The sequence below is a fragment of the Pygocentrus nattereri genome, chromosome 8 (genome assembly GCF_015220715.1).
Source record: "Pygocentrus nattereri isolate fPygNat1 chromosome 8, fPygNat1.pri, whole genome shotgun sequence".
Classification (NCBI taxonomy): domain Eukaryota; kingdom Metazoa; phylum Chordata; class Actinopteri; order Characiformes; family Serrasalmidae; genus Pygocentrus; species Pygocentrus nattereri.
Genome location: NC_051218.1, coordinates 27,231,871 through 27,246,009, shown reverse-complemented (window position 1 = coordinate 27,246,009; position 14,139 = coordinate 27,231,871). Strand labels below are relative to the sequence as shown.

At 38.8% G+C, this 14,139-nt stretch overlaps 1 protein-coding gene across 2 annotated transcripts in view; it reads left to right on the top strand.

Annotated features, from left to right (window-relative positions):
• The window catches only part of LOC108430901 (connector enhancer of kinase suppressor of ras 2-like), a 132,592-nt gene that overhangs the window by 49,957 nt on the left and 68,496 nt on the right, over window positions 1-14,139 (top strand). For both annotated transcript variants that reach the window (XM_017703718.2, XM_037540708.1), the window contains exons 3-5: window positions 5,080-5,282; window positions 5,494-5,581; window positions 12,560-12,601. In XM_017703718.2, the coding sequence (XP_017559207.1) occupies window positions 5,080-5,282; window positions 5,494-5,581; window positions 12,560-12,601 (333 nt within the window). The remainder of the gene's footprint in view (window positions 1-5,079; window positions 5,283-5,493; window positions 5,582-12,559; window positions 12,602-14,139) is intronic.

Genomic DNA, 14,139 nt, shown 5'->3' with positions numbered 1-14,139 from the left:
CTTTGTCTACTGTCCCAATTCACTTCAAAAACAATAGCATCAAGGGAGTGGTGTGGAAATTCGAATATGAATAATGCGAGAAACTGTCACATCACCAAATCAAAACTACTTGTTTGCATTCGGAGGGTCATCAGCAGCTGGTGAATTTATCATGTGAACAATATGCATATACATTATAGATATCCAAGGATGGTCCAATGACTGACATTGCATTAGATATTGGCTTAATGTTACAACAAGTTACTAGAGTTATGATACAGAAATTGAAGTCTCTGATACATTTACTATTGGTGCATTGTTTACTAGCATGGACTATTGTTTTAAATGATATTAGACAATGTACTTGCTGGTGCTATATCCAATCTATGAGTTTACAAATTGCTTTTATGACTCTGTCAGCCATTTGAGCTCAATTACTTGTGATAAACTTAGAAAATCATGAGTTGTATTGTGTAGATGAAGTGTTAAGTCAATAGTGTGCCCTGGAGAGGATGGTGATAAGTCATGTTTATTGCACCATTTCCAAAACTTGGAACATATGGTGATTGTGGGGTAATGGTGAAAAGCAAGAGATGATGATGGGCAAGAGCAACAGAGGCAGTCAGTGTTTGATAAGTGATTCAGATCAAATCTTGTCCAATCTTACAACCTAGTACTAAGACAAGTGTGAGACTGTCGTAAAGTTAAGAAAACATTTAAGAACATAATGTTGTCGAGAATACCACTTATTCTTAAAATCATTCTTAGAAAAAGAGTTGAAAAAATTGCAAGTAGAATAACAGTTGTTCATAACTTTTTTCATAAGAATGAACTTTTAAGAAGATTTTTCTTCTTAAGACACTTTTGTGAATCTGGCCCCTGGTTCCTTGGATTCCCTGCAATTTACTACACATACAACACCGTCTCTTTTGTTGACCAGACTACCCTCGATAAGTGTAAGAATGGGGAACATAATATCAACAGTGAGGAAAAGTATGATATTGATAGGGCAAACTCTTGTATTTGCTCCATATGCCATGGACTGTGGCTTTTTAAGAAATAATGAATAATTCTGGAGCCTGCATTAAAATTACTGAAAAGGTGCTGTAGAGACTTCACCTGCAGCAGCTTCTTTGGCACTAGTTGGTCCTTGTCAACATTTGGTGAACAGGTATACATCAGGCGGTCTTCATTCTGTTTGATGTAGACATTGGCTTGGTGAAGTAGAAGGGTTTTTTCTCTCTGAACGCTGTTCAGAGAGACCTTTATTTAATCAGACATCTTACAGTAAGGATGTTGATTTGGAATCAATTTTACTCATCTGACCTAATGGCAAATATTATATGAACTTGATCTTAGATGAGCATACTGAGATTGTGTTGATCCCAGAAGCCAGTTGTAGCTGTCACATTCTTGAACCACTTAATGATAAGTTCCTCCAAGGGCAGTGTCCATACCACTGGTTAATATAAGCTGCTTTAACCGCTAACCAAGCCAAATGTTTTATTGCACACTTCTATAACCTGAGGAAAGCTCCCTTAGTTTGCATTCCCTGTGGTTACTAAGGGGTTAAAGTCCCTATGGTTACTCAAGGGTGTTCTCTAATGTATTTGCCAATACTTGCAGCCCAAGACAATTTAATGAATTCATTACTCTGAGTTAAAAATAGTAGTTAAGCACTATTATATGACCAGTAAGTGTACTGGAATGTTTGTGTTGATTATTATTTTTAAGAATTTTAAAACTTTATAATGAGTTTGCTGAAGTATCATGAGCTAGTAAGGAAGGTATTGCAATTAGCATTTGTGCTAGCCTCCTCTGAAGAACTATTTTTCAAACATTTTTCACTCAACAAATAAAAATACAGCCTTTGCTTGATACACGATTCTGTACATTAGGAAACAAACTGTATCTATGTGTAGTAACATGTTAGCACAACTTATGTAGTATCACAACTAGCTATAAGTAAGATAGCGAATGTCTCAATTCACACTGTCAAGGGTGAAAAAACAAGGTTTGCTTGACTCTACACATGATTCTGTGTATTTTATGTGTGAGTTTGAGTATGTGAGCACAGAATAGTGCCATATATTGTTTGACCTAGGCCAATACTTTAACCCCTTAAGTACCATTAGGGTCCTGTTTGTACTTGTCATAACCAGGTACCAAAAAACATAAACCTGGAACCTTCAGTACTGGACCAATGACCACTGGAAAAAGCCAAGTTCCAGTTTTCTAATGCCAAAGGTTCTGTTTCTTTGTGCAACAGAAAAATGCCCTAAATAAACTAAATGGCCTATTAGATCTACAACAAAGGACAGCAGGTGACATAGCAGACTGTAACCAGTGTGAGATCCAAAAGAAGACTTTAATTCGTTCAGTATATCATGTCATATATGAATGCCAGAGATACTGTGAATAAATGTGGCTTTCTTATCTTAGAACAACAGCACCTTGCCTGTCTATATCTGTAATTATTCTGAATTCTGCTTATCAACAATAAAGTGAAATGACTAAGCCAGTGACACTATAGTGCTATGGCATACCAAGTCTAACAAACAGTCTCGAAAAGTGTGTGTGACATTGGCTCTGAGTTGACCTGCTGCTGATAGTGGCGCTATCTTGGTGTCTTTCATTACAGTCTGATAACCCTTAATGAAGGCTGCTCTGATTAATGAGCTGTACAGACACTGAGGACTAAATACTGCAAGCTTTGTGATGAGAACAGCATGCCTCCACCTAACACCTATCACAAGGTCGAATAGTCTGTTTCAGTTTTACAGCTCCATTCAGTGGTTCTACTGATACATATTATGTACATTATTTTAGCCTGTAGATGAATAGATACACATGAGTGAATTGTTTGTTTGTTTGATATGCTATATTAGTTGAATGTCACTGAGCAAATACAAACAGATACAAAATAAAAATATGTGGATCAAGTTTGGGAACATTCTTTCAGGATTTTTTTTTACCAATTCATTTTCTTGTGTGCGAAAAGAACTCCAGAAAAGTTTGTTAAGTAACAAAAAATGATCCTCTAAAGAATCATTTCAAGGAATCCTTTTCTGGCACCATTGGTTTTAAGAGTATACCTCAAAATGCAGTTATAAAATAATTAAATTTTGGTTAGATGATCATGCCTGAAGCTCCTCCTTCCAATCTAACATCTTAAAGAGTCCAGTTCTACCTTTCATTTCCCAAGGCAAAGTTTTAGTAATCCACCACCACCCAATCCTGAGACCTATCGCTGTTCATCAAAAGCAAGTCTGGCCATCTAGCTAATGTTAACCATACACTAGAAGCCTTTGAAAAGACTTTGAAAGATGTTTGAAAGACTAAAGTCGTACACCCTCTCACACCTAAAGACAGTGTCACGGTTTTTAGTCACAGACTATGATTTTGCAAAAAAAATCTTTTTTGAGATTATTCATCACCTGGTGGAAACTTAGAAGCAGATAAACACTTTTCCTTCCACTGTATAGTGGTACAGATGGGAAGACGTTGACTGAGCAAAAATCTGAAGCTTAGCCCAGTTCACTGTAGAACTGTATACTCTTGCAGATCATTACCCAGAGTCTTTTAATTAACCTGTAAAATGTGCAGTTACTTTTTAAATTTGATATAAGGATTTACACATCAACACAACAGGCAGCGATTCAGCATTGTTAATTGGATATTATGAACTAAACAATAAAAACAGTGCAACAGGAAGCAAAAAGAAAAAAGGAAAATAAAAACATTGATGATTCTTCAGTAATGCTGTTCTTAAAGTCCTCTGTACCTTTCCTGACATCAGTGTTACACTCAGTGAACCTGAAATATTAAAGCAGTCAGTTTACATTTTATGTTATTATGAATATTGTATTAAAGTGGAGCAGATTGGCCATTTTTACAGAGATTTCAGGCAGTCACACATACATTCTCTCTCTCTCTCTCTCTCTCTCTCTCTCTCTCTCTCTCTCTCTCTCTCTCTCTCTCTCTCTCTCTCTCTCTCTCTCTCCATCCCACCCTCCCTCCCACGTGCATGCATGCATTTGGTGCAAGGCTGGCATAAAGCAGAAGCCTGCAGAAGTCCAGCCCATGCTCAAATGTTGAAGACACGGACTCAATCCTAACCCTTTGGAACTGAATTACAAGCGGTAGTGGTTGAAATCTTGCACTATGAAATAGGGCAACCCTAAAAAAAAACAAAAAAAAAAAAAACAACATTGCTTCATTAACAGGCTACTAGCAGTGCTGTGTAGGCAACCCTGCCCGACTTCAGAGAAAGGAAAAGTTCAGCTCTTCACTGCTGTGCTTTATTTACATTTAGGGTAATGTGCTTTCAAAGAGGAGGTATAAGACCATTATATATTACAGCCAACCACTAATTCTTTGGTGAAACAAAGCTGTTTCCCAGCTTCTTGTTCAAATTTTCCTGTTCCACCTTAAATGGTGCAGCAGTTACATTCTAGCGCTTCAGGTGTCAGTACTGTTGGACTATGCTTGTTATGAAGGAATAATAATACATAGTTATCGTAATTTTTTTACAGAGAAAATACTTACATTTATGGGTTTACATTTTATGGGTTTTCGAGGGCCATGTAACCCAAATACTTCGACCTACCCCTCTATCTCAACAAAAATTGGGACACCCTAACCCTAGATGTGAATGTGCAAAACAGAGGGCTAAGGACTAAGTGGTAGGGGCAAGGGGAGAAATGGGATTGGGCCTTGGTCTGAAGTAGCATATTTCTAAGTGATCTACTTCATACAGCTATATCAGTGGTACCCAGTCTTACCCTGAAAGACCCAGTGTGGCTGCAGGTTTCATTACTACAAAGCAGAAGCTCACATAATCTGTTGTTTCAAGACTGACCAATTGATTAAGTAAGTAAAATTAGATATGTTCATGCTTGACTTGAATGAAAACCTGCAGCCACACAGGCCCTTTGTCTATAACATTGGACACCCCTGACCTATATCCTGTGATATAGGCATTGTAAAGTATGAAAGACCATAAAGCAATTTGCTTAGGAAGCTTTATCTTTACAGTTCACCTTGAAATATTGTCCCTGCATATTTAATTTATTTTTAATTTTTTTTTATTTCTTTCAGAACTATGGGCTGGAAACAGAGAATCTGCGGACCCTTTCACATAAGCTCAACGCCTCAGCAAAAAACCTACAGAACTTCATCTTGGGCCGACGCAGGGGCGGGCATTACGACGGACGGGCCTCTCGACGCCTGCCCAATGACTTTCTCACCTCAGTGGTAGATCTCATAGGAGCTGCCAAAAACCTGCTAGCCTGGCTTGACAGGTGTGTTACAACACTAGTTAACTACTTTCAAACAAGTATTAGTAGACCAATAACCCTATTGACTCTATTGTTCAGTGAGAGTATTGTCGATATATATATATATATATATATATATATATAGCATTAAGCCAATTTGATTTCTTGTGGTCTGTGCAGGAATACAAATAAATACATTCACCCAATTGTTTTTTTTTTTTTTTTTGGCTTACAGGTCACCATTTGTCAGTGTTACAGAATATTCTCTACTGAAAAACAACATTGTTCAACTGTGCCTGGAGTTAACCACAATAGTACAACAGGTATCTATCACACAGCTTTCTGTGTTTTTGTTGGAAACTTATTTTAGGAGTTTGCAATGTGTTGCTTTTAGGTTCAAATCTCAGTTACTGAAATATATACCCCAAAGCTAACTCATCTAACTTTAAACAAAAGCCAAGGCGGCCTGTTATTGCGGTGTAAATAAAGTGGTTTAGTTTCAATTGCAATGGGGGGTTCAACCAAGCACCTTTCGGCATTGCAGTTTGTGAATCAGGTTTTAATCCCTCCAACAAAACTCTCCACAGCAATTACCAACAGAGAATAGAGTATTACAATATCAGGCATGATAACACACATCGCTGTAGCATTAGCAGCACTGCTGGTGATAATATGTCTTAGCAATTCTCATTCTGGAGATGTGGCTGGCAGTGTCCCTTTTTATATTATCTTTTATTCAACTAAATTTTAAGATAATGCCTGAAGATTACAAATTCCAATTTTCACATCTTTCACTGGTTAATGTTGGTTATCATACCTGTTTTTCCATTTCAAACAGTCCACAGATCTTGCTGTATTACTCAGCATTCTATATTGCAGACAGGGCTACAATCTCCATCCCACAGTTTGCTTAAAAGTCACACACCAGAAGCTGAAACTTGATCGTTTTCTCCTGTGAATAGATTTTCAAATTAGCCCAGTTTAGCGTGAAAACCATGTACATGGAAACCTTGATGGCAGGTGCATGGTTGAACAAAACACTCCACAGAATAAGCAGTGAAAAATGAAACTGTGCAGTTCTACACACCCACTTCTTCAAGTGTGCCTGTTCTCTGCCCTGGCCATAACTTGTTTGTTTTATATGGAAAAATCCAAGAGTGGGTAAATATTACATAGAAAGAAAGAAAATATTGATAATAAATATCATATTAATCCAAAATCGAGCCCTCAATACATGAGATCATGCTAGCAACAAACCATTTTATTCATTGCTTGTTATGAAAGTTGATCTGTGAAAGCTATGGCATAGGATACTGCACTGCAGGGCCAAACTGAGGCTTAGGAAACATGTGGCATCACTGGCACCTACTGAAGCAAAGGTCTTAGCCGGAGGCCTAGCGGACCGTTGCTATGTTGATCCAAACCCGTCTGAGCCAAAGGCCTTGTTTTCCCATACTCCACAATCAAAACCGTTCATGGAATCTTTTTGCACAATGAGGCCGGACATTGCCTTTCCAGTGGCCTCCTTCAGGACCACGGCAGCTTATGTGTCCAAAGCTGACATGCCTGGAACTCGAGAGATAACCGAGCTGGGCAAAAGCATTGGGCCAAGACCAGCCAGGTGGAAACTGAGTTATCAAGACCATACAGAACATCAAACAGGGCTGTAACTACAAGGGTAGATGTGGATGTCTGTCTACTGTGTGTGTATATACAGTGTATATACACCCATCAGGCATAAAATTGTGACCTTGTTTCTATGCTCATTGTCCATTTTATCACCTCCACTTACTATATAGATGCACTTTGCAGTTCTACAATTACAGACTGTAGTCCATCTGTTTCTCTGCATACTTTGTTAGCCCCCTTTTTCCCTGTTCTTCAGTGGATGTGAGTAGATCAGACACAGCAGTGCTGCTGGAGTTTTTAAACACTGTATTCACTCACTGTCCACTGTATTAGACACCCCTACCTTGTCAGTCCACCTTGTAGATGTAAAGCCAGAGACGATAGCTCATCTGCTGCTGCACCGTTTGTGTTTGTCATGCTCTTGTCCTTCATCAGTGGCCACAGGACGCTGCCCACAGGACACTGTTGACTGGACATTCTTGGTTGATGGACTATTTTCAGTCCAGCAGTGACAATGAAGTGTTTAAAAACTCCAGCAGCACTGCTGTGCCTGACCCACTCAGACCAGCGCAACACACACTAACACACCACAACCACGTCAGTGTTACTGCAGTGCTGATAATGATCCACCACCCAAATAGTATCTGCTCTGTGAGGGTCCATGGGGGTCCTGACCAGTGAAGAACAGGGTAAAAAGGGGCTAATAAAGTATCAGAGAAACAGATGGACTACAGTCTGTAACTGTAGAACTACAAAGTGCACCTATATAGTAAGTGGAGCTGGTAAAATGGACAGTGAGCGTAGAAACAAGGAGGTGGTCATAATGTTACGCCTGATTGGTGTATATAGCCGGGACCGCTCGAGTAGACGGGCACGCGCTCGGCCACGCGGTGATCACCCCTTGCTAGCAGGCTTAACTCAGGGGTCGCAACCGAAATGTTAAGAAGAGACATTTTGTCGTTTCAGTAAAAATTAAACCACCTTGGGAGGCACATTTTATGTCCGTTTTACCATTTTGGCTGTAAGTATATCTCAGTATGTGCAGATGTTGTAGTACAGGCTAAAATAAACGCAAACTCAGACTTTCTTTGCTCGGCTTTAACCTTTAGCTCAGCTGTAGCCACTTTTCTCGCATCTCAGGAAACTTCTCCATGAGTTTCTTGTAATATGTCTCTCAATGTTTGACTTTTTATGAGGTTGAAGTCGCTTCTCATCGTCCAGCTTCTTGTTCAAATTCTCCCGCTGCACCTTTAAAGCTTTGTTTAAAGTTTAATTTAAACGAGAAGCAATTTAAGTTTTGCGAGTTGCTGCAGATTAAATTTATCAGCAAACCACAGTGATTATAAATGTAAATACGTCTATTCATCTCCAAGTGTTCGATGTTCGTCTTCCTTCTCTTTGCCGTTTCGTTCTCTGCGTTGCTATGTGTCCAGCATTCTGTGCGTCTTCAGCGTTAAAATTCGTTGAATTAATAGTTATACACTCCAGCGTTTAAGACCATTTATTGTGAAAACTGAGGTAGAACTGTGTGTTATAACGATTTTACCGCAAATGAGGATTATTATTATGTTATTTCACCTAGAAATCAAGTTCTGCGGTGGAGCTGCAGCAGTGGCGAGATTATTCAGGCCTCACCCCAAACAGAGTCAGAGTCACTGAAGAGGATTTTGGGGTTAAAGTGTTCTTGAAGTTTAGTAAAGACTCTGAATGTGAATGTCTGTTCATACACCGATAAGGCATGACATTACGAGCACCTCCTTGTTTCTACGCTCACTGTCCATTTTACCAGCTCCGCTTACTATATAGTTGCACTTTGTAGTTCTACAATTACAGACTGTAGTCCATCGGTTTCTCTGATACTTTCTTAGCCCCCTTTTACCCTATTCTACACTGGTCAGGACCCCCATGGACCCTCACAGAGCAGGTCCTATTTGGGTGGCGGATCATTCTCAGCACTGCAGTAACACTGACGTGGTGGTGGTGTGTTAGTGTGCGTTGTGCTGGTATGAGTGGATCAGACACAGCAGTGCTGCTAGAGTTTTAAACACTGTGTCCACTCATTTTCCACTCTATTAGACGCACATGCGTTGTCGGTTCACCCTGTAGATGCAAAGCCAGCTGTACAGTATGAGCTAATCATCGTCTAGTACCTGCTCGCCATGGTGGTCCAGACCACTGAAGAAAAGAATAAAAGGGGGCTAACAAAGTATGCAGAGAAACAGATGGACTACAGTCTGTAATTGTAAAACGACAAAGTGCACCTATATAGTAAGTGGAGCTGATAAAATGGACAATAAGCATCAAAACAAGCAGGTTCTTATAATGTTACACATGATCGATGTATCTTGCTGAAACATATAAATTGGAGCATTTTAAATTTCAACAGTTGACATTGCTTTGCACAGTTTGGTGTGTCAGATGGAGATTCACAAACCTTCTGACAATCACGCTTTGAAAATAGCTAAAAAGTAGTGTACTACTTTTCAAAAAGTAGCTAAAAAGTAGCCACTACTCTTCCAGTAAAAGTAGCTAAATTGTAGCTAGCTGCAAAGTTTGGGAAAGTAGCTACAAAGTAGCTAACTACAAATTTTTCAGTAGCTATCCTAGCCCTGTATATATGTTATATATATATACAGTATATATAACATATATGTATATAAGTTTGTTTGGACTCCCTTGATAAAATATCAAGCTATACTTCATTTCACCTCTCACCCTGATTTCTACAGTGCTCTCAATGTGCCCTGTCTTTGTTGCTGTATCCTATTTTACAAAGTATATAAACTAGTTCTTGATGCAGTTGGATCTGGATATAAAGTGGCATGCAAAAATTTGGGCACCCAGATCAAAATTTCTGTCACTGTGAAAAGCTGAGTAAAAGGTTACCTGATTTCTAAAAGGGAAAGTTAAAGATGACACATTTATTTTATATTTTAAGCAAGATTGCTTTTTTGTTTCTGTCTTTTACAGTTTAAAAATAACAAAAAAGTAAAAAGGCCTGCAGCACAAATTTTGGCACCCTGCATGGTCAGTACTTAGTAACACCTCTTTGCAAGTACCACAGGTTGTAAATGCCTTTGGTAGGCAGCTAAGAGTCTGTCATTTCTTGTTTGGAGGGTATTTTGCCCATTCCTTATTGCAAAAGGCTTCTAGTTGTGTGAGATTATTGCATACACTGCCTTTTTGAGGTCTATCCCCAGATTTTGCTAACATTTGGGTCGGGGGACTGTGAGGGCCAAAACAACTTCAGCTTGTGCCTCTTGAGGTAGTCCATTATGGATTTTGAAATGTGTTTTTTTGGATAATTATCCTATTGTAGAAGCCATCCTCTTTTTATCTTCAGCTTTTTTACAGTGTGATTTTTGTTTCTGGAATTTGATAGTTTTTAATTGAATCCATTCTTCCCTTTACTAATGAAATGTTTCCTGTGCCACTGGTTGCAGGTATTCTTTTTTCCATAAATACCTTTCCTTATTGTGGCCAACTTCTTCAGTCCACAGTACTTCAGGCTTGTTTAGAAATCCCCTTGCAAACTTCTGATGTTGAATTTTGTGGTGATGAGTCTGCCATGAAGGTTGTATTTGTGCCAGTGTCGCTGCACACTAGAATAGTGCACCACCACTCCAGAGTCTGCTAAGTCTTCCTGAAGGTCTTTTGCAGTCAAGTGAGGGTTTTTATTTGCTTTTCTAGCAATCCTATGAACAGTTCTCTCAAAGCTTTCTTGGTCTTCTAGACCTCAGCTTGACCTACACTTGAAACTTCATGATTACATTATGAACTGAGAAAATTACTGTCTGAAAATGCTTCTTATTTTATTCTTCAGAGCGATAGGCCACTGTTTAGAGGAGCCCATGGCAGCTCATGGTTGGACTAAGGTTTGAGGAATCAGAGTTTTGAAATTTGCATCACATGGCCTTTCCTAATGATGATTCTGACCAAGCCATAGCCCTAGCAAACTAATTCTAGGTCTAAGAGCTCAAATCTTCTGGGATGGCCAAACTTTTGCATGGGACATTTTTCTCTTTTTTCACTTGAAAATAGTTTGAAACAAAAAAATAGATTTGCACCCTGTGGCTGATGGCTGATGGAGAGCCATTGCTTAACGCCCTATCTAATTGACCTATTCCACTCTTCCTCAGCATAGAACCCTTTATAGAAAGTCACCTTCAGTCAGATTTATCATGCCATTAAGCCTAGTTGCAACACTTGTGCTTTGAAGATCCTCAACGTCATCATTGGTTGGAAGATTAGGCGTGTTATATCCATTTTCCTAATGGTGTATCTATTTTATACCACCACATCATCATCAGAAATCAGATCCAGGACCCAGACTACATCATCCCTCACGTTCTTAAAAATTAAAGATGCCAAAAATGGTTCTTTCTAAAACTTTAGTTTTAGTTCCCAGAGTCCTCACACGATGGTGGTCCATCAGTGCTCCACACAATGTAAAGGTTCTATACCAATTAAAGGTTTATCCTAAAGTCAAGAACCATTTAGAAACCTTTATTGCTATGCCAGCTAAACCTAAACATTTCTGCCCTCTGTGCATAGTTAGAGAAAACAGTGAAACATTCATAGAGTAAAATCACATTTAACAGGTAAATTGATCATTTGCAAAATTCTGAGAAGTCCTACCTTGCCTAGTTATTGCTATGTCCATCAAATTTTCATCTCAGGCTACCTGGTAGCATCTGTACTAATAGGCTAATAAGTTTGATAAGTTTTAATAAGTTTGAACTTTTCATTAATCAGTAAACTGGCTTTACAAGACATTCAGTGCAGATATAGACGTTTTAGAACTGACAAAATATGGATGTTGGCCCACTGAAAGTGAAAAAAAAAATTGTCTAAACCTTGTTTACATTAACCAAACCAGATAAATCATTTAGTCACGTAATGTTAAAGCAGTAGGTTATGACGTCTTTTTAGCAACAGAAGCTGCCACTTCAGGTGAGTTAATATTGACAGTAAAACTAATCAGAGCATTGTAAGATGCTGAAAAAGACTTGCTGTTCTTTTTCAAAATTCACAGTGACGTGTGTGTGAGCACATTAATAGTTATCTTTACACACAATATTTAATCTAAGGTAAGTTAAGAAAAGCTAGTTACCCCATCTTTACTTTTTTATAATGTTATTTATCATTAGACATATTAAAATGATTTTTTACAGACAGTCTAATTATTTATGTTGTTTTGTCATTGAGCTGTGGGAGTGGTATTCCACATAGTTGAATCCAACTTCAGGAGTGATCCAGATGATCATACGTTGCCCAGCAACAACATTTCTGACAAATTTACTGCAACGGCTGTTCTCACTACAGGTTTGTTGTGAGGAGGTCCGTTTTTCCTTCTCTTGATGTAATTGTGTTGAAAAGGTGTTTTGAGAAGATTGGGCATGTGTACCTGTGTTTAACAAAAAAATGTTTGCATCATGTTCAGCCATGACAATTAGGTTTAAATGGCACAGATTTGTGATGGCTGTTGAGATGTGCCAGGCAAATGATTGATTCCCTGTGTTGCCCTTTAGCGCACTGGTTACTAGCCTCCAGTGGGACTCCTTTGTGCAAATGTTAACGATTTCACATGACATAGCCATGCCTTCTTGCCTTGATTAGAGGTGATAGGCTCTTTTAGCCTGATTTCCTCTGATCTGTCTGTGTGTCCACAGGACTGCACCGTGTATGAAACCGAAAACAAGATTCTTCATGTGGTGAGTACCTCTCTCTCACTGTTTCTCTGTCTCTGCTCAAATGTCTTGTGTCTTCTGAAGTCTTTATTTAAGCTGACCGAAAAAGACTGGCTGTCTGATTATTTCTGGAAGGTTTCACTCACTATTCATACACTATTGGGAACACAATGCTATATGTTCAATGCTGTATGTACTGAATATATTCAATAAAGGAAGGGATTTTTTTTCTTCTTCTTAAGCAAGCAACCTGCTACTATTTTGGTAGAACAAGCACCATCAAGTCCCAACACGCCACTTGTTTGGCTGGCAGTTTTTCTGTAAACTATGAGTGTGAGCATTTTGCACTAGTCCTCTCGCCTTGGCTCCATTGTGAGATGGTGAGGTAGAGGGGGAGGCCAGCTGAGGCCTGACCCATTTAAGTAAAGCTCTGTCCTACTGCATAGCCACAAGCGCCTTACTCTTTCCACCTCCTACCTCTACAAATCACCAGTGTTAAATTCACTCCTGTAGAGTTACAATTACACCTACTGAGTGGAATCTGATGCAGTTTGACGTTGTACGACTTCATTTAACCCTCCTATGTCCCCTGTGGTGCACACACCTTCAGTCTGTCTTCTTACATTTTGCTTATTTTTTCCCTCACTCATAGCTCACTGAAACAAGCAAAGATAAATCTGCAAAATATAGACCTGAACTTCAGCCAACACAACCTGTTTATGATAATTATCTAGCCCAGCTGATTCTACGATTGCACATACAAACCTCTGCCAACACTACAACCACCTAAAGCACTTTTGCTAGAGGAAAGCCTTATTCTCTGTTTGTTTTGCAGGATTGTTTGATCTTTTTCAAAAAAGAAAAATGCATGCAATGCATTGATTTTCAGGGGGCACAGCTACAGCATTTAAAATAAGAGAATCTCCCATTGTGGGTTAAAATAAGAGAATCTCCCATTGTGGGTTACTTTAACAGCCTTTATTGATTGCCAAAATGTTATTTGTTATGTCAGCATATTCAGACTCCAGCACTGCTGAGCAGGTTGAATGAGGTCATTGTAACACTGCACTTTTTCCAATTTGGCAAGTTTTTCCTGTATTGTTTTACAGGTCCTTGTGCTTCTGAGGTGCTCCCTAAGATATATCAAATATGAATTTTATGCATTATATTCCATTTTAGGCCAAGGACCATTTGTTAAATAGATACACGCATACACACACACACACACACACACACACACACACACACACACACACACACTTACACACTCCAGAGGTGGGAACAAGTCACTGAGTTGCAAGTAACAAGTCTAAAGTCTTGACACTCAAGGTCTAAGTCAGAATAAGTGAGTATAACTGAGTCACTACAGGCAAGTTCTAAATTTTTAATCCTAAAGTCAATATGCATTTTTCAGATTTAATGCCATCTCAACAATAAACACCAAAAATGATAGTATTGTCTGTTTAATGATGGCATGTTAGTAGTGTAATGCAGTATATTTTTATTTATTTATTACCCTTTCAAATAAATTTCCTCCCCTTGAAAATCCATCTTGTTACATG